General features: G+C 41.1%; 1 protein-coding gene across 1 annotated transcript in view; it reads right to left on the reverse strand.

Moving 5' to 3' along the window:
* The window catches only part of LOC116970506 (uridine phosphorylase 1-like), a 62,244-nt gene extending 42,546 nt beyond the window's left edge, over nucleotides 1-19,698 (reverse strand). The window contains exons 1-4 of the mRNA XM_033017154.1: nucleotides 19,556-19,698; nucleotides 15,556-15,613; nucleotides 3,163-3,280; nucleotides 2,924-3,082 (exon numbers count right to left, since the gene is read on the reverse strand). Of these exons, the coding sequence (XP_032873045.1) occupies nucleotides 2,924-3,082; nucleotides 3,163-3,280; nucleotides 15,556-15,605 (327 nt within the window). The 5' untranslated portion in view covers nucleotides 15,606-15,613; nucleotides 19,556-19,698. The remainder of the gene's footprint in view (nucleotides 1-2,923; nucleotides 3,083-3,162; nucleotides 3,281-15,555; nucleotides 15,614-19,555) is intronic.
* Nucleotides 19,699-20,667: the final 969 nt, after the last annotated feature.

Below are 20,667 nucleotides of genomic sequence, written 5' to 3' on the forward strand. Positions count from 1 at the left end.
GTGAGGAGGATGCTAGGAGACTGCAAGGTGACTTGGATAGGCTGGGTGAGTGGGCAAATGTTTGGCAGATGCAGTATAATGTGGATAAATGCGAGGTTATCCACTTTGGTGGCAAAAACAGGAAAGCAGACTATTATCTAAATGGTGGCCGATTAGGAAAAGGGGAGATGCAGCAAGACCTGGGTGTCATGGTACACCAGTCATTGAAAGTAGGCATGCAGGTGCAGCAGGCAGTGAAGAAAGCGAATGGTATGTTAGCTTTCATAGCAAAAGGATTTGAGTATAGGAGCAGGGAGGTTCTACTGCAGTTGTACAGGGTCTTGGTGAGACCACACCTGGAGTATTGCGTACAGTTTTGGTCTCCAAATCTGAGGAAGGACATTATAGCCATAGAGGGAGTGCAGAGAAGGTTCACCAGACTGATTCCTGGGATGTCAGGACTTTCATATGAAGAAAGACTGGATAGACTTGGCTTATACTCGCTAGAATTTAGGAGATTGAGAGGGGATCTTATAGAAACGTACAAAATTCTTATGGGGTTGGACAGGCTAGATGCAGGAAGATTGTTCCCGATGTTGGGGAAGTCCAGGACAAGGGGTCACAGCTTAAGGATAAGGGGGAAATCCTTTAGGACCGAGATGAGAAGAAACTTTTTCACACAGAGTGGTGAATCTCTGGATCTCTCTGCCACAGAGGGTAGTTGAGGCCAGTTCATTGGCTATATTTAAGAGGGAGTTAGATGTGGCCCTTGTGGCTAAAGGGATCAGGGGGTATGGAGAGAAGGCAGGTACGGGATACTGAGTTGGATGATCAGCCATGATCATATTGAATGGCGGTGCAGGCTCGAAGGGCCGAATGGCCTACTCCTGCACCTATTTTCTATGTATCTATGTAAGATGTGGCAGGACTAAAAAGCTTTGATCTGAACCTTTAGTTTGAAACCCCTTAGCTCTCCCATTGCAAGGTGTTTTTACTGTTTAGCATGTATGCAGTCCTGCGTTGCAGTTTATCTCAACTGACATTTTCCTTTCTTTATTGAACGGTGGTTAATCCCCTGATTTACCATAACACCATTTAAGAGGCTTTTAGTTAGGCACATGGATATGCAGGAAATGGAGGGATATAGATCACATGCAGGCAGAGGAGATTTGTTTAACATGGCATCATGTGTTCCTATGCTGCATTGTTCTATGTTTATGTGATGTCCAACGTGCTACAAAATCTAATCCTAGTCTATCCTATTTATAACTAGAGTGTGCCCTCATGTGAAGTCAGAATTTTGCCTCCAAAGGATTATGCAGTGGTCACTTCTATCGATTCCAACACAACAGATGCATCAGCCACAGATGAAAAGATCAAGAAGGTTTACCACTCTTGTTGGTTTACTCAGCTGTAGCAGACCCAATCTGCCAGCCATGTCCTTCTTGACTTGGACAGTGGTGGTGCTACCTTGGTAATACACACTGAAGTACACCACCAAAAATATATCCTTGCTGCTTTCAATGATCATTCTAATTTTCAGTCGTCGTGTAAGAGTAATGATTTATCATCTGATATGATAAAGGTAATCAGGAGAAAATTTAATTGCTCATATTTGATGCCATGAGATTTTGTGGGTCTGGCGTCAGCCATGTGGGCTTCCAGTGCTTTCCCCTCACATCTGTATATTACTGACCTACCCTTTTTGGTCAGTCTGTATAGCCAGTGGGAGAGCACATAACTGGTGTAATGATGGAAGAGTCCTTGCACAGTGTCTATAATATTTCGTTCTGCAAACACAAGGTCAGTTGTTTCTTGATTAGTCTGGGAGACAGCCACTTCCAAGTTGGAAGTTTAGGAGGAGAACTTTGCAAAGCTGAGTGAACTAATATACAAAAACTGTTTATGGAAAGACAGGGTGGGTATAATTTGAGAGGGGAACATAATTAAAAAAAACTCAATGTCAGAACAACTCTTAAAAGTATGTGCATAGCAATCTGTGGTGTGGATTTGTGGAATGGTCTGGATCAGGAGATAAAACTGGATCAGGAGCACAAACATAATTCAGTTTAAAAAGATGTACAAAAACACTTTTTTTAAAGGATATTGGGATGAGGATAGGTGATTGTGAGTGGGATATTTGTTATACTGATTGTATTGGGAAGGGTGATTATAGGGTGATGGGTTGTATATATGACTAAGATACTGTATAGTATATGAGGGTTTTTTCTTTTCTTTTGCTTTTCTTTTTTCTTTTTTTCTCTTTTTTGTATGGCTTTGTAAATATTTGATTAGTGTATAAATGTAAATAATTTGGTGTACATATAGCTGCTGGTGTACATATGGTGTACATATAGCTGCTATATTTGTATAAGATCATTATAAGCAGTTGAATAAGGGGTGGGAATTAATAAGCTTTGGCTTCTTCCTGCTCCTTTTCGGACACGTACGATTTCATTTATTTATAGATATTGTTTATGACACTTTCTAAATATTCTTGTTTTGTTTTTTGTATGCTGTTTCACACTTGCTTTTTATTCTTTTATTCTGTTTGAAATAAAGAATCAACTAAATAAATAAATAAATAAACGTGTAGCAATTTTGTTATGTCCAAATTTGTTGCCTCAAGCATTGTCAAGTTTCTGGTCTTTTTTAACAAAGCAGTTTTATAACTTACCAAGTTAAGAATCAACCACATTGCTCTAGATCTGGAGTCACATATATGCCAGTCTGGTTGACGATAGCAGATTTCCTGCATTACTCTTTGTTGAATCTGCAGTACCTTGTTGCTGTTTTATTTTCAAATTTCTGCATTGGGTTCATGACTCAGGTCTGTAGATTATTAGTCCAACCCTCTGTGTAACCATTTTGGTAACATAACCACCACACCCAACTATTAATATGTAACCATTAGTTCTGTTCCTTCTGGTTTCTATTTACTTACACTGACTGCTAGGACAGGCCCCACTTTATACATGCTAAAACGGTCAGTGTGGGCACAGATATCGGGAATATCAGCTGTGGCACTTCCCAATTCCAATAGCGCATTCATGTATTGAGCGAAAGATTTCATTCGCCATGAGCTTCCACCTGTACATACAAACTGGCAGAAAGGAAGAGCCATTTTAACTTTATCATTCGACAAACACTACACATATATTGATAATCAAACCAATAGCCTACCTTAATATCTCCAAACATGGCAGGAAGATCATGAGTTTTACTGCCAAGATCAAAATGATATAAAACATCTTCTTTCATTGTTGCTAGATAAGGATTTGATACATAACAACATGTTTTCCTGCAAGCAAAAGATATGTTATTGACTGCAATATATTTTCAGACAAAATGTTGCAATTACATAAATTACTGCTCCAATGTAATAAATAAGCAGTCATTAAATGCCCTTGTCATCTTATTTGCATGTTTTGTAACTGCATTTAATTATACTTAAAATAAAAAAACAAAATCATTTAAAAGTAAATCTAATCAGCAAACTACTGTTGAAACTTTATCAACTGTCAAGTTTACCCACATTTTGTAGTTGGGCTTGTCCAGCTGCATTCTACCCTCCTCCACCCGCCCATCCCACCCCAATTACAACTCTTTTATGTCATAGTGTTATATTATCGACTCATCTTGTAAATTCCTGACAGAAAGGAAATCAAGATCAAGAAATCACATTGGTGCTAAGTACATGCTTGTTTGGTTAACAGAAAGTTTGAGTGGCTTCAACAGTCAACAATTATTGTCATAGAACAATTAAATTCTTACTTGCAGCAGCAGCATAACAGGTTTGTAAACACAATACTCAAAACATAATGCAACAAACACACAAAATAAATGAAATAAAGAATCCAATATCGTTAAAAAAACAAAGTTCAAGCAGCTCATAGTTTGGAGTTTAGTTAGAGTTCGTAGTGTTCAATAGCCTGATGGTTGTTAGAAAGAAGCTATTCCTGATCCTGGATGTTACAGTATTCATACTCCGATACCTTCTTCCTGATGGCAGGAGTGAAATACATTACCAGAGTGCTGTGGGTCCGTGATGATGCCGACTGCCTATTTGAGATGGCACCTCTTATGGATCCCTTCAATGAACCTTCTGAATTTATGGTCGGCAGGGCAGTACTCTGCATATCGCCAACGTGGATGTGTTGTGCTTACTAACATGCTGTTAGTGCCCCCTTAAAACCAAAGATACTAGAGGAGCAAGATGCGCCACTCAGCGAAAAACGCGTAGTATGACATGTGTGATGGTTGACGCCATTTTACCGGACTGCCTCCACACTGTCATGGCGTCCACATCTATAGCTCGGTGTAAATTGCTCTAATCGCCGATGTTGTGATATATATATATTGTGATATATGTGTGTGTGTGTGTGTGTGTGTGTGTGTGTGTGTATATATATATTGTGATCCACACACACAAATATATATATATATACACAGAGATTGAAAGAAAAAGGTTGCTAAACAAATTAGAGGAAATCTGAAGAAAGAAACTAGAGAAATATGTCAAGTCAAGTCACTTTTATTTATATAGCACATTTAAAAAACCACTCTCGCACAACGCCACGCGCTCAGCATACGCCCGTCGAGACGCTGCGTACGCCCGTCAATGCGCCTGCGGGCCGACAGGACGTTGGCTCGCGCGATTTTCGGACAGTGCAAGATTTTTCAAGCGACCACTTTGGTCGCGCTAGACGCATGCAATCGCATGCTGGTGGGGACAGGCCCTTAACTTGCCTCTCACACACAGGCACACACAAACACACATTCATATAAATATATATATAAGTTAAATTTAATTTTGTGCACAGTGTGTGTTAAAGCAATACAAGGGAAGCTGCACAATACAATGCAAGGGAAACTACGCAAAGGTGGCGGCTGGGGAGGAAAGATGGGAGGGAATTGGGGAACAGGGGGAAAACATTTACAATAAAATTAACTAAAATATGTGAGGTGATAGATGCGCTATATCAAACACTGTTTCCTACAACACTGATTACACCAGACGATAGAGCGGATTACACAGCGGGAGGCATACCGGAAGTCGCGTTATGCATTAGAAAATGGCAGCCGTGACGTTCCGTTACGTACTATACGTCAGTCCATTGGATTTCGGAGGAGTGGCCTATCTTGCTCCTCTAGTATCTTTGCTTAAAACTGTCTAGTGAAGGTGATTTGACTATATTGTTGTCTAGTTTATTCCATTCCCTTAAGGTTCTTACAAAGAATGAGTTCTTATATCTGTCCTGGCGAATGGGGTTTCTATTTGCATATCATTTCTCTTTCTTGTTCTCCTTTCTGTTGAGTACATTATGTATCTATCTGCAGTTATTCCCACCATCCCCTTTTGAATCTTGTACAACATGAGTAGTCTGTTCCTTGCCCTCCTTGTTGCCAGCGTTTCCCACTCTAGGTCGGACAGCATCTGGGTGACACTCCTACCTCTATTGTGGTTCCCGATGCAAAAGCGTGCTGCTTTCCTCTGAACCCCTTTTAGTTTGTTGATATGACCAGTTTTGTATGGGTCCCAGGCGCATGAAGCGTATTCCAGTAAGGGTCTAACCAATGTTGTATATGCTGTGGTTTTCACTTCCTTTGGGCAGAACCAGAGGTTTCGTCTAAGGAATCCTAGTGTCTGGTTGGTTTTAGTGACCGTGTTGTCCACGTGTTCCCCCCACGAAAGCTTGTTATCAAGATGAACTCCAAGGTATGGTTATGAACTTGTACGATGAAGTATTTGTCCACAGAAGACGTAATCTCGAGTAGGTGGTTTCTTCTTGGTGGGGAGGTTAGTACCCATGATGGACCGGGATGTATTCATCACTTTTCATAAACTCATTTGTTCCTGGTCCTTCGAGTTGCCAAACCAGGCCGTGATGTAACCAGTCAATATGCTCTCTACTGTACACCAAAGTAATTCAGGAGAGTATTCGTCAACATATCTTCTAAGGAACTAGAGGCAACAACAGGTTTTATTAATGATTGCAACAATGTGCTGGGTGCAGGACAGATCTTCAGAGATATGCCCAGGAACCTGAAATTGTTGACTCAACCATTGACCTGTTGATGAAGACAGATCAGTTCCTTGGTTTTACCGACGTTGAGAGCAAGTTTGTTATTTTGGCATCATTTAATCAGATGATCGAGCTCCCTCCTATACTCATCATCCGTAATCTGTCCAACAGTGGCACCATCAGCGAATTTAAAAATGAAGTTGGAACTGCGTCCAATTACAGTCATTGATATAGAGTGAGTAGAGCAGGGGACTGAGCAGTGTGTTCAAAAGGGAACTGCAGATGCTGCAATATCGAAGGTACACACAATTGCTGGGGAAACTCAGCGGGTGCAGCAGCATCTATGGAGCGAAGGAAATAGGCGACGTTTCGGGCCGAAACCCTTCTTCAGACTGATGGGGGGGTGGGGAAAGAAAGAAGGAAAAGGGGAGGAGGAGGAGGAGCCCGAGGGCGGGCGGATGGGAGGGTGGGAGGAGACAGCTAGAGGGTTAAGGAAGGGGAGGAGACAGCACGGGCTAGCCAAATTGGGAGAATTCAATGTTAATGCCATAAGGACGCAAGGACCCCAGACGGAATATGAGGTGCTAAATGAGGACGTCGGAATATGAGGGACTGAGCACACAGCCTTGAGGTACCCCTGTGCTGATTGTTATCGAGGAAGAAGTGTGTCAATTCGTACCAATTGTGTTCTGTTGATGAGGAAGTCGAGGATCCAGTTTCAAATGGCTGCTCAGAGAACCAGTTGCCTAAGCTTGGTAACAGATTTGGAGGGGATGATGGTGTTGAACACCGAGCTGGAGTCTAGTCCAGTGAAGAGTGGAGAGCCAGCGAGATTGCAACCCACGTTGCTCTATTGTGGCAATAGGCAAATTGTAGTGGGTCCAGGTTCTTGCTGAGGTAGTTGATATGCAAAGCACTTCATCACCATGGATGTCAGTGCCAGCATCTTCCATCGGTTTGGTGGACATTGAGGCATGTTACCTTATGCTTCTTGGGCACTGGTATTATTGATGCCCCTTTAAAGCAGGTGGAAACCGCAGACCTCAGTAATGAGAGGTTGAAGATGTCCACAAAAAACTCCAGCCTGTTGGTCCATGCAGTTTTTGAGAATGCGATCAGGTCAAGATGCTTTCCGAGGGTTCGCCCTCCTGAAGGATCTTCTGACGTCGGCCTTGGTGACTGAGATTGCAATACCATCGGGGGGGTTACAGGGGCTCACGAAGACCCATTGGTGGTCTTCCTATCAAAGCGTGTGTAGAGTGCATTGTGCTTGACCAATACTCAGCGACCCACTTTCTGGTCTTTCACTTTTAATAAATCACAATTCATCCAAAATATCACCATCAAATCCCATATCTAGGCTTGTTCTCAGATTGACACTGGTTCCCAGTCCCCGAGTGCATCAGATCTAATATTTTTAACCCTTTTAAAATGCTTCTTGACCTTTCCCTCCCTTATAACCTCTTTAAAACATACTATATGGTCACTCTAACTGGCCTCATGCACATCTTTCATCGGTTTCTCTGTTGATAACTGCATCCTTAACTTCTCTACAGTCTGGAGTATGCTCTCTAATGCTGTTAATAGTCTTTTTGTTAAAAAGGTGTTTAAAATTGATCTCTTTGATCTAGCTTTTGATCCTTCTGAAGCTCTGCATCTTTGGTTTGACATCCTTTATTTTTCTCATATGCTCTGGGCTGATCTTATAGGTTGAAGGTTGTTATATAAAACAAGTTTCTCGTGCAGTTAGTTTATGCCAGAGGTAATGCTTATCACATGGATTCTTACGTATCATTAAAACCAATAATTAAAAACAAGGATGCCTCAAGTATATTTTCCATCACAATTCAATTTGACTACTGGAGGCACTAATATTTAATATTGAAGCATCATTAGAAATGTGCACTCAGACAAATATTTTATGCAGTGATAGTTACAAATAGCTAAGCTGAATTGCTGTAGGGTCCTAGAAAATAACTTAATATAAATGACAGATAATGTCTATAAATATTGAGCTTATCTATGGAAAGCAGGTTTAATATACATTCACTACAGTGGGGGAAGGGTTTACCTGAACATGTAAGGGATTTTGAATTGAACATAAGGAAAGCTGAAATACTGCAGTTGCAGCCATTGCACTTCTTCACATGGCACATCGCCAGCCCTGACAACCATGCATGGTCAGCACTCATTATATATTCCTAGTTAGCTCTCAGCATGCAAGCTGCCAGTGATTTGGAGCTTACAGCTGTATTAAATGGGATATTCAGCAACCTTTTAATGAGAATTATTTCTGATAACAAATATTTTATTGCAGTAGTGGTTAAAAGTAACACTATGAAAATTCTAGCATTTGTCTAGAATTAACATTGGATGAACCCACAGAGTTTCAGCATATTAGTAATCTGCTGAAGATAGATTAAGAACCATTTGGTAAAATATAATTAGAAAGACCAAACTATTCTTTGTACAAAAAGAAAATCTAATTACAACAGTCAAGGTAGTGTCATCAAGGAAACAATATGCATGAAAAGAGAGACATTGAGACAGCACTGTATTTTAAAAGCTATGGCAGTTGTTTTTTTAATAAGAGACTAGACAAAGTGGGACCCGTTGGGTCCCAGCATCACACGGGAGGGCTGGTCACCAACGCAATATTCCACCCCTCCACCAATTCCAATATTGCTCGCCTGTGGGGGGGGGGGGGGGGGGTTTATGTGGCGCTAGTATGGGTGTTGCGGGCCGAAGGTACTGGTTTCCAGAGGGCTAGTCTACACAGTGGGACGAATGGATTCTTGGGCTGGCATCCAACTGTTGCAACGATTTTAAAAGCCAAGCCAAGGCAGACAATTTGGCTGCAGCCACCCGACATCCAAAATTCATTTTGTGAACACAAACTTGTTAAAAGGAGGCAAACAATTGGGCTGCAGCCAACTGACAACCAAAATTATTCTGTGAACACAAACCTGTTAAAAAGGAGAGGCAAACAATTGGGCTGCAGCCACCCGACAACCAAAATTCATTTTGTGAACACAATCTTTTAAAAAAAAAAAGGCGAGGCAAACAATTGAGCTGCAGCCACCCGACAACCAAAATTCATTTTGTGAACACAAACTTGTTAAAAAGGTGAGGGAAGCAATTGGGCTGCAGCCACCCGACAACCAAAATTCATTTTTTGAACACACTTGTTAAAAAGTCGAGGCAAGCAATTGGGCTGCAGCCACCCGACAACCAAAATTCATTTTGTGAACACAAAGATTTAAAAAAAGGCGAGGCAATCAATTGGGCTGCAGTCACTTTAGAGCCGCATCGAGGGGACTCATCCAGGAGTAGACGTGCGTTCAGTGTTATTCGCAGCTCAGAAAGCCGTGACCCTTTCACTTCCTGGCAGAGACTGAGTGAGGTATTACACTTCCGGGTTTTATAGTCCCTCCCCCTGCCGCCAACTGGGGCAGCAGAGAGAATGGGGAATTTTTTAGAAACATTAATATCTCTCTGATTTTTCATCGATGGGAAAAATTCACTGGTCCCGGAAGGTGGAGGGGGGCTCTGAGCGAGGTGGCCAAAAATGACGGCTGTAGGTGGCGGCGTTCTGTCGGAAATCTCAGCACAGTGGACCAAAAGCGGTCAAGATCAGAGTTTTAGTAATATAGATTTACAAAGATCTTGTTAATGCTTCTGATATCCAAGCAAGACAAAGGCACATTGGCAGGATATAAATTAAAAACCAGAAGACTTGATTCAAATTCTCTCAGCTACCTCAGTCCCACAGAGAGGAAGATAGGATAATTAAAGCCAAGGTATCCTGGATGACCAAAGAGATAATATACATTAAAGCTAAAATAAAACCCACATGAATCAGATCAATAACATGTGAAAAACATGTTGATTATGGAAGGTTCAGTGGAGAAGTAAAAAGTAATAGAGGCACCAGGAAACTAAATGAAACACAGGGCTGATCGGTGAGCAACAAGAAGTTTGATTCATAGAGAAAACATGTATGGTCACTGATCTAAATGGTATCTTAAATGGTCTTGTTTCTTTCCCCTGTATTCTCATGTGAGAGATAAAGAATATGAAACACCCTTCTAAAATATTAGTTAAGTCAAAACATTATGTTCAATTTTGGGCATGACACTTTAGAAATGATGAGATGGATTAGAGTGGGAGTCAAATAAAGGTTCTTGAGAACAATTCTTAGCATTATAGACTTCAATTACTTAGATAACTTGGAGAAGCTGGAGTTATTGGAAATTAGGAGAGCATCTGATGAAGGTATTTAAAATTATAAAGGGCCTAAGCAGTAAGAAGCTGTTCCATTGCTGGAATCACTGAGAACCAAAGGACATACAGTGAAGGTGATTGGTAAATGCACAAGGAAAATATTTTTTTTCTTTACACAAGTTGGATATGGACTTGAAAGGGAAAAATATTTAAGGGCTATAAGAAGAGAATTGATTGAGATGGGGGTAATTGGAATTATTTGGAATACTCTTGCTTGGAGCCTGCTTAGCAGACTTGAATGGAAAATGGCCTCCTTCTGTGCTATAATCTTACTAATTCTGACAGCAAGCCCAATTCACAGGTCAGCTGTCTGTTGGTGTGGTAAACTGTTTCAGCACTGATGGCAGGAAAATGTATCACAGGGCTGTGCAGATAATTTATTGACGCTGTGAATAATCAAGACAACATAAGATAAGAACAAATGTTGGGGCCAAACAGAATCTTTAAAATATTGTAGTTTATTCCTCCTCCTGAGAGCTGATTAGTTACCATGCCCCCCATGAAATCCACACTGACTAACCTCCATTTTAATTGCCAGTGGAAAGGTTGGAGGAAAATCTCTGATTTTTATTTTCAATCCTCCACCTACTTTTGTTAATTAAAATTATCTCCTTTTTATTTTCATTGTTATTTGTAACAAAATGATTCTTATATTAAAAATGGCCAAAATCATGGGAAATTTTACCATTCAAACTGTTTGGGTTATCAAATGGCAATTCAAGAGACAACTTAAACCCTGTATGCATTTTAGTCTCCTGTAAATTATTAATCTGTAAATGATTATTTATCGTTATCCGGAACAATCGACCAGGCAAACTATTCATCAGATATTGTTCCTAAATCACTATATTTTGATTAGCACTAGTAATGTTTCCATGTTAAAAAAAGTTTTATTTCAATACTATATTAAGTTGGATTTAATAATTGCAAATACATTTTGATTCTTTCTTTAAATGATAGAGCAAGTGCAAACCATAATTTGTTATGATACGAATATAATGCTATCAAAGGTATGAGTTATTAAATTAATATGGTGTTTCCTTTTCTAAAAGGTACAAATAATTTATTGAATTTTCAATACCAAGTCAGGAACTTAAGCCCTCCCTTCACCACCTCCATTATAAATTCCATTTGGAATATTTTGGAGGACCAAGAAACCAAGAACTTCATCCTCACTTAGTTTCATAACCGACTTTTAAAACTAATGGAATTAATTCAAATTCTCAAACTGCCACATGTAGAATTTTAACTAATTTTGTCTGGAGTATTGAATTACTGGAGTTCTGAATTACTAGCCCAGTAACATAACAATTGCATTAGCCAATACAGGAATACTGGGTTTGACTTATATATGCTTCCTACATCCCAGTCATGTACAAATAGTATTAGTTGTTCTTAGCAATGGAATGTTATTTTTCTGAGATTTGCTACCACTGTATTGACATTGTTTAATCCTATACACAACAAAATTAACCGTCAATTTACAACAAAGCAATCCAAAATTACTGCCTAACTTAGCTGTTTTAATCTGACAGAAGCTTGGCTGTAAAGATTAAAATGGGCATTCACAATGAGGAATCTATTAGTAGCTATGGTGGGGGGGAAGCAATAAATCTGCCACACAAATAATGGGAGGAATTTTCTACTCAGAACATTCTGCTCTTGGGTGGCATGGGACAGCGGTAGAGTTGCTGCCTTACAGTGCCAGAGACCCAGGTTCGATCCCGACTACGGGTGCTGCTGTACTGAGTTTGTACATTCTCCCCTTGACCTACGTGGGTTTTCTCAGAGATCTTCGGTTTCCTCCCACACTCCAAAGACGTACAGGTATGGAGGTTAATTGGCTTGGTAAATGTAAAAATTGTCCCTAGTGTGTGTAGGATAGTGTTAATATGCGGGGATCGCTGGTCGGTGTGGACCCGGTGGGCAGAAGTGCCTGTTTCCACGCTGTATCTCAAAACTAAACTAAACTAAGCAAACTTGGTTAACATTTATTTAGTTGTGTTCAACATCCACTCGTTTTCAATGCTACCCCATCTTTAATTATAAATCAATGCATGATGGCAGGAGTTTCTACAACATATAGCCATTACATAGGGTGACAAGAACAAGCCCCATTTACAAAATAGCCAGGCCACTGATACAACTACTGAAAACATATTTCATAAACATAGATCATAAAGAAATACAGCATAAAAACAGGCCCTTCAGCCTATAACAAAACCATGCTGACCATTACAGTGCATTCAGAAAGTATTCAGACCCCTTCATTTTTTCCACATTTTGTTACTTTACAGCCTTATTCTAAAATGGATTAAATTCATTTTTTTAATCATCAATCTATACACAATACCTCATAATAAAAAAGCGAAAACAGGTGTGTAAAATTTTTTGCAACGCGATTAAAAATAAATAACTGAAATATCACATTTACATAAGTATTCAGAGCCTTTACTCAGCACTTCGTTGAAGCACCTTTGGCAACGGTTACAGCCTCAAGTCTTCTTGGGTATGACGCTACAAGCTTGGCACACCTGTATTTGGGTAATTTCTCCCATTCTTCTTTGCAGATCCTCTCAAGCTCTGTCAGGTTGGATGGGGAGCGTCGATCCACAGCTATTTTCAGGTCTCTCCAGAGATATTCGATCGGGTTCAAGTCCAGGCTCTGAATGGGCCACTCAAGGACATTCACAGACTTGTCACAAAGCCACTCCTGCGTTGTCTTGGCTGTGTGCTTAAGGTCGTTGTCCTGTTTGAAGGTGAACCTCTGCCCCAGTCTGAGGTCCTGAATGCTCTGGAGGGGGTGCAAGATTGCAACCTTCACGTGATCCACCCTGTTTCGACTAATCCAATCAACTCGACGTGCACAAACGGAAGATCAAATAGAACAAGTTGTCCAACAACTTTAGATTGTGCACGCCACACGAAAGAAGAAGAAGAACGCTCTGGAGCAGGTTTTCATGAAGGATCTCTCTGTACTTTGCTCTGTTCATCTTTCCCTCGATCCTGACTAGTCTCCCAGTTCCTGCCGTTGAAAAGCATCCCCACAGCATGATGCTGCCACCACCATGCTTCACCATAGGTATGGTATTGGCCAGGTGATGAGTGGTGCCTGGTATCCTCCAGACATGATACTTGGCATTCAGGCCAAAGAATTCAATCTTGGTTTCATCAGATCAGAGAATCCTGTTTAGGTGCCTTTTGGCAAACTCCAAGCGGGCTGTCATGTGCCTTTTACTGAGGAGTGGCTTCCATCTGGCCACTCTACCATAAAGGCCAGATTGGTGGAGTGTTGCAGATATAGTTGTCCTTCTGGAAGTTTCTCCCATCCCCACAGAGGAACTCTGGAGCTCTGTCAGAATGACCATCGGGTTCTTGGTCACCTCCCTGACCTTCTCCCCCGATTGCTCAGTTTGGCCGGGCGGCCAGTCCTGGTGGTTTCAACATTCTTCCATTTAAGAATGACGGAGGGCACTATGCTCTTTGGGACCTGCACTGCTGCAGAAATTGTTTTATACGCTTCCCCAGATCTGTGTCTCGACACAATCCTGTCTCGGAGGTCTACGGACAATTCCTTCATCTTCATTTTGGTTTCTGCTCTGACATGCACTGTCAACTGTGGGACCTAATATAGACAGGTGTGTGCCTTTCCAGATCATGTACAATAAATTTAATTTACCACTTGTGGACTCCAATCAAGTTGTAGAAACATCTCAAGGATAATCAATGGAAATAGGAGGCACCGAAGCTCAATTTTGAATGTCATAGCAAAGCATCTGAATACTTATGTAAATGTGATATTTCAGTTATTTATTTTAATTACTTTGCAAAAATTTCTAAACACCGGTTTTCACTTTTTTATTATGAGGTATTGTGCGTAGATTGATGATTTAAAAAAAATGAATTTATAAGGATGAGGGGGATCTTATAGAAACATATAAAATTATAAAAGGACTGGACAAGCTAGATGCAGGAAAAATGTTCCCAATGTTGGGCGAGTTCAGAACCAGGGGCCACAGTCTTAAAATAAAGTGGAGGCCATTTAAGACTGAGGTGAGAAAAAACTTTTTCACCCAGAGAGTTGTGGATTTGTGGAATTCCCTGCCACAGAGGGCAGTGGAGGCCAAATCACTGGATGCATTTAAGAGAGAGTTAGATATAGCTCTAGGGGCTAGTGGAATCAAGGGATATGGGGAGAAGGCAGGCACGGGTTATTGATTGGGGACGACCAGCCATGATCACAATGAATGGCGGTGCTGGTTCGAAGGACCGAATGGTCTCCTCCTGCACCTATTTTCTATGTTTCTATGAATTTAATCAATTTTAGAATAAGGCTGCAACGTAACAAAATGTGGGAAAAGTGAACTGGTCCGAATACTTTCTGAATGCACTGTACGTACTCATTTTACACTAATCCTCGTGGTGGGAGATTGCAACCTTCACGTGGTCCGCCCTGTTTCGATGAATGCAATCCACCTGGCGTGCACAATCAAATAAGATCAAATAGACCAAGTTGTCCTACAACTTTAGGCTGTGCACGCCATACGTAAGAAGAAGACACTAATCCTATCTAATCTGTTATAAGTGGGGGTTGATGGGGTAGCATCAACTCCCACACATAACAGATTCTATTACACACTACTGCTCGGGGTAACTTACAGTGGCTAGTTAATCTACAACCCCACACATTTTGAGATGTGGGAGGAAACCAACATGGTCACAGAAAGAATGTGCAAACTCCACACAGGCTGTATTGGACGTCAGATGGAACCTGCATCACTGGAGCTGTGAGGCAACAGGCTGGGCCACTGCGCTGCCCTATCGAAAGTATTTTAAAATTAAATATGGAACAAGTGCTAACCATAATTTGTTATTAAAACTAAAAGACTTCAAAATATATATATATATTAGTTAGCTATTTTTTTTTATCTGTTAGTTCTCTCAGTTATTTCCAGCATATGATCTGGGGAACCTCTGAAATTTTGTATTCCAAGTCAGGAAACAAGTCAGCCAAACTATTGTAAATACTTGTTGCAACCTCTATACATCCACATTTGCTTAGAAATCCTGGTAGGTTATGTGGAAAATGTCAGCAATTTTGCTGATAACAACAGATATTTTTTTTTCTGTAAAAAATAGTTTGTTATTTTGTTAAGGATGTGAGATGTACTTAATTCAAACCACAAACCATTGGTGTGTATTAGTGAAACCAAATTTCAGTTTATGAAAAATAATAAAGCAACAAAATAATTGTGGCATTTCTTACTGGCTAGTTTTCTCCTGCTTTTTACATGGATCCTGGTTGCAACATGCCATTTCTTGGTCTGAAAAAAAAGTTAATCATTTAATGAAACAATAACAGGGCCTGATGACGCATTATTTTTGAGTTATGATTAATCTTTCAAGCTGAATTCATATTCTGTAATTATTCGATGGCATAACATTCTCACTTACACTTTCAAATGTAAAACAATTTTAGCTGTCCTTCAATTTTAGTCTAAATTGTGGAACCATTAAGAACTGTAATTACTTTTAATCATCACTGCCTCCATCATCAATAGTCAATTTTAGAACCACAAACACTATCATGAACCATTCAGAGAAGAGTGATTAGACTAATTCGGGGTCAGGGGGGTTGAATCACCCCATGTGGTGGTGGGGGTCGGGGGGGTGAATCACCCCCTGTGTCGTGTGTGGGTCGGGGTCCGGATCACCACGGTGTGGGGTCGGGGTCTGGGGTCTGGTGCCAGTGCAGTGCGGTCAGTGACTCTGGGTGGGCGGAGGGACCAAACTGTCCCCAACTCTGCTGCAGCTGACGGGGACATTGCCAGGCTTATGGCCCCGTTTGTCCGCTGCCTGGAACTTCGGCCCCGTGATAGTTGTTATATATATGTGAAGAGAAAAAGATTAGTTAAAACAAATGTAGGTCCCATGCAGTCAGAAACAGGTGAATTGATCATGGGGAACAAGGACATGGCAGGCCAATTGAATAACTACTTTGGTTCTGTTTTCACTAAGGAAGACATAAATAATCTGCCCGAAATAGCAGGGGACCGGGGGTCAAAAGAGATGGAGGAACTGAGTGAAATCCAGGTTAGTCGGGAAGTGGTGTTAGGGAAATTGAATGGATTAAAGGCCGATAAATCCCCAGGGCCAGATACGCTGCATCCCAGAGTACTTAAGTTCAAGTTCAAGTTAGTTTATTGTCATGTGTCCCTGTATAGGACAATGAAATTCTTGCTTTGCTTAAGCACACAGAAAATAGTAGGCATTTACTACAAAACAGATAAATGTGTCCATATACCATGATATAAATATATACACACATGAATAAATAAACTGATAGTGCAAATAACAGAAAGTGGTTGGTAATAATCAGAGTTTTGTCCGAGCCAGGTTTAATAGCCTGATGGCTGAGGGGAAGTAACTATTCCTGAACCTGGTTGTTGCAGTCTTCAGGCTCCTGTACCTTCTACCTGAAGGTAGCAGGGAGATGAGTGTGTGGCCAGGATGGTGTGGGTCTTTCATGATACTGCCAGCCTTTTTGAGGCAGCGACTGCGATAGATCCCCTCGATGGAAGGAAGGTCAGAGCCGATGATGGACTGGGCAGTGTTTACTACTTTTTGTAGTCTTTTCCTTTCCAGGGCGCTCAAATTGCCGAACCAAGCCACGATGCAACCGGTCAGCATGCTCTCGACTGTGCACCTGTAGAAGTTAGAGAGAGTCTTCCTTGACAATCCGACTCTCCGTAATCTTCTCAGGAAGTAGAGGCGCTGATGTGCTTTTTTGATGATTGCATTAGTGTTCTCGGACCAGGAAAGATCTTCAGAGATGTGCACGCCCAGGAATTTGAAGCTCTTGACCCTTTCAACCATCGTCCCGTTGATATAAATGGGGCTGTGGGTCCCCCTCCTACTCCTTCCAAAGTCCACAATCAGTTCCTTGGTTTTGCTGGTGTTGAGGGCCAGGTTATTGCGCTGGCACCATATGGACAGTTGCTCGATCTCTCTTCTGTACTCTGACTCATCCCCATCAGTGATATGCCCCACAATAGTGGTGTCGTCAGCGAACTTGATGATGGAGTTCGCACTGTGGTTCGCTACGCAGTCATGGGTATAGAGTGAGTACAGCAGGGGGCTGAGCACGCAGCCTTGAGGTGCTCCCGTGCTGATTGTTATTGAGGCTGACACATTTCCACCAATACGAAGTAGCCCCAGAAATAGTGGATGCATTAGTGATAATTTTTCAAAACTCTTTAGATTCTGGGGTAGTTCCTGAGGGTTGGAGGGTAGCTAATGTAACCCCACTTTTTAAAAAGGGAGGGTGAGAGAAAACGGGGAATTACGGAGCAGTTAGTCTAACATCGGTAGTGGGGAAAATACTAGAGTCAGTTATTAAAGATGGCATAGCAGCACATTTGGAAAGTGGTGAAATGATTGGACAAAGTCAGCATGGATTTACGAAAGGTAAATCATGTCTGACGAATCTTATAGAATTTTTCGAGGATGTAACTAGTAGAGTGGATAAGGGAGAACCAGTGGATGTGTTATATCTGGACTTTCAGAAGGCTTTCAACAAGGTCCCACATAAGAGATTAGTATGCAAACTTAAACCACACGGTATTGGGGGTTCAGTATTGATGTGGATAGAAAACTGGCTGGCAGACAGGAAGCAAAGAGTAGGAGTAAACGGGTCCTTTTCAGAATGGCAGGCAGTGACTAGTGGGGTACCGCAAGGCTCAGTGTTGGGACCCCAGCTATTTACAATATATATTAATGATTTGCACGAAGGAATTGAATGCAACATCTCCAAGTTTGCGGATGACACGAAGCTGGGGGGCACTGTTAGCTGTGAGGAGGATGCTAGGAGGCTGCAAGGTGACTTGGGTAGGTTGGGTGAGTGGGCAAATGCATGGCAGATGCAGTATAATGTGGATAAATGTGAGGTTATCCACTTTGGTGTCAAGAACAGGAAAGTAGACTATTATCTGAATGGTGGCCGATTAGGAAAAGGGGAGACGCAACGAGACCTGGGTGTCATGGTACACCAGTCATTGAAAGTAGGCATGCAGGTGCATCAGGCAGTGAAGAAAGTGAATGGTATGTTAGCATTCATAGCAAAAGGATTTGAGTATAGGAGCAGGGAGGTTCTACTGCAGTTGTACAGGGCCTTGGTGAGACCAAACCTGGAGTTTTGGTCTCCTAATCTGAGGAAATACATTCTTGCCATAGAGGGAGTACAGAGATGGTTCACCAGACTGATTCCTGGGATGGCAGGACTTTCATATGAAGAAAGTGGATAGACCAAAACTTTTTTCACGCAGAGAGTGGTGAATCTCTGGAACTCTCTGCCACAGAGGGTAGTCGAGGCCAGTTCATTGGCTATATTTAAGAGGGAGTTAGATGTGGCCCTTGTGGCTAAGGGGATCAGAGGGTATGGAGAGAAGGCAGGTACGGGATACTGAGTTGGATGATCAGCCATGATCATATTGAATGGCGGTGAAGGCTCGAAGGGCCGAATGGCCTACTCCTGCACCTAATTTCTATGTTTCTATGTTTCTATGACTCGGCTTGTACTCGCTAGAATTTAGAAGATTGAGGGGATATTTTATAGAAACTTACAAAATTCTTAAGGAGTTGGACAGGCTAGATGTAGGAAGATTGTTCCCAATGTTGGGGAAGTCCAGAACAAGGGGTCACAGTTTAAGGATAAGGGGGAAGTCAAGGACCGAGATGAGAAAAACATTTTTCACACAGAGAGTGGTGAATCTGTGGAATTCAAGTCAATTCACTATGTAGGTCCTGCCCATGTTAAACACTCAAAATGCCCCATGTCACATTTTTCTGTGTTAAATTCCATCAGCCCACCTGCAAAACCAATCGAGATCCCGCTGCAATTTTTGACAACCAGTTTCAGTATCTATAATACCCATTTTCGTGTCATGGTGCTTGCACTAAACATTATACCCTTTATCCTGCATCTGTACACTGTGGACGGCTTGATTGTAATCATGTATAATCTTTTCACTGACTGGATAACGTGCAACAAAAAAACATTTCATTGTACCTCAGTACACATGACAATAACAAAATAAACTAAAATGATCACTTACAAACATGCTGAATGGCAGCGCAGAAACAAGGAGGCAAAGTCTATTATTACTTCTAATTATTTTGTTCTTTTTTGAAATACCCAATGTTTTAAGGTAAATTTATAGATTAAAAATCCTTTTTTTACATATCACCTTTTGCAAATAAACACTTACTTCAGGAAATAAACTTTCGATAAAGGTTGGAGTTGTTGTGTCGGGATAAATATGTTTGTTGCAACATATAAAATTCTCGTCCAGTGTTTTAATAATTAATCCAAGCAGTAGCAAAATCAGGTGTAAAATGATAACAAAATAAGAATCACTAAAACAAATGAATAGAGAAAAGGGATTGCAGTTATGGTCTGAAACTGTGGAGAAATACTCATTATAAAAGACTGAATTCATTTCTGTGTTTAAAATTAAGTAAAGTGCATATTGAAACTATCTGGCCGGCATTCTGTGGTTCAGCAAGGAGCATGCAAAAATAATGAATCAAGAGATGAACATTAATTATGACTGAATATTCACCAAGAAGGCTACACAAGTTTTAAAAATAGGCACGGTATTTCATGGGTGTGGTGAAAAACAATGGTGGAACTGAAACTACAGCAAAATTTGTTGACAGATTTGCAGTTATTGGCATCAAAAAAATTACCTCCAGAACAGTGTATTTTATTTGTAAGAAAGAACTGCAGATGCTTCCCCTTCCCAGTTCTCCCACTAGTCTTACTGTCTCTGACTACATTCTATCTTTGTCCCGCCCCCTCCCCTGACAACAGTCTGAAGGATCTCGACCCAAAACGTTGCCCATTCCTTCTCTCCAGAGATGCTGCCTCACTCCAGCATGTCGTGTCTACCTAAGTGTATTTTATTTCTCTGATGAGTGTGTGTTGTCCCATATTGGCATTCATGCCACATAATAATCTTGCCCAGGGTATTGGGGAGGCTCCATTTAGAAGTAAGGATTCCAAGAAATGGATCATAATTCTTGGATGCAGCAAAGCGGTTGGCACACCCAATTGCAAGCTCATATTAATTGGTAGAAATGTGAGTCCAAAGCCTTTAATGGGGTGAATCTTTTTCTATCTGGTGTCTCCTGTTGTAACATGAATTAGAGGAACAAATATGCCAGGAGATTGCAAACATCTGCAAGACTAATAGGGTTGTCACAGTAGGGGTTTTTAACATTCCCCGGATAGAATGAAGCTGCCATGGTACCAAGGGCTTGGATGGGGTGGAATTTGTCAAATGTGTTGAGGAAATTTGCTCAGACAATATATGGAGGG

Source organism: Amblyraja radiata, chromosome 2 (genome assembly GCF_010909765.2).
Source record: "Amblyraja radiata isolate CabotCenter1 chromosome 2, sAmbRad1.1.pri, whole genome shotgun sequence".
Taxonomy (NCBI): Eukaryota; Metazoa; Chordata; class Chondrichthyes; order Rajiformes; family Rajidae; genus Amblyraja; species Amblyraja radiata.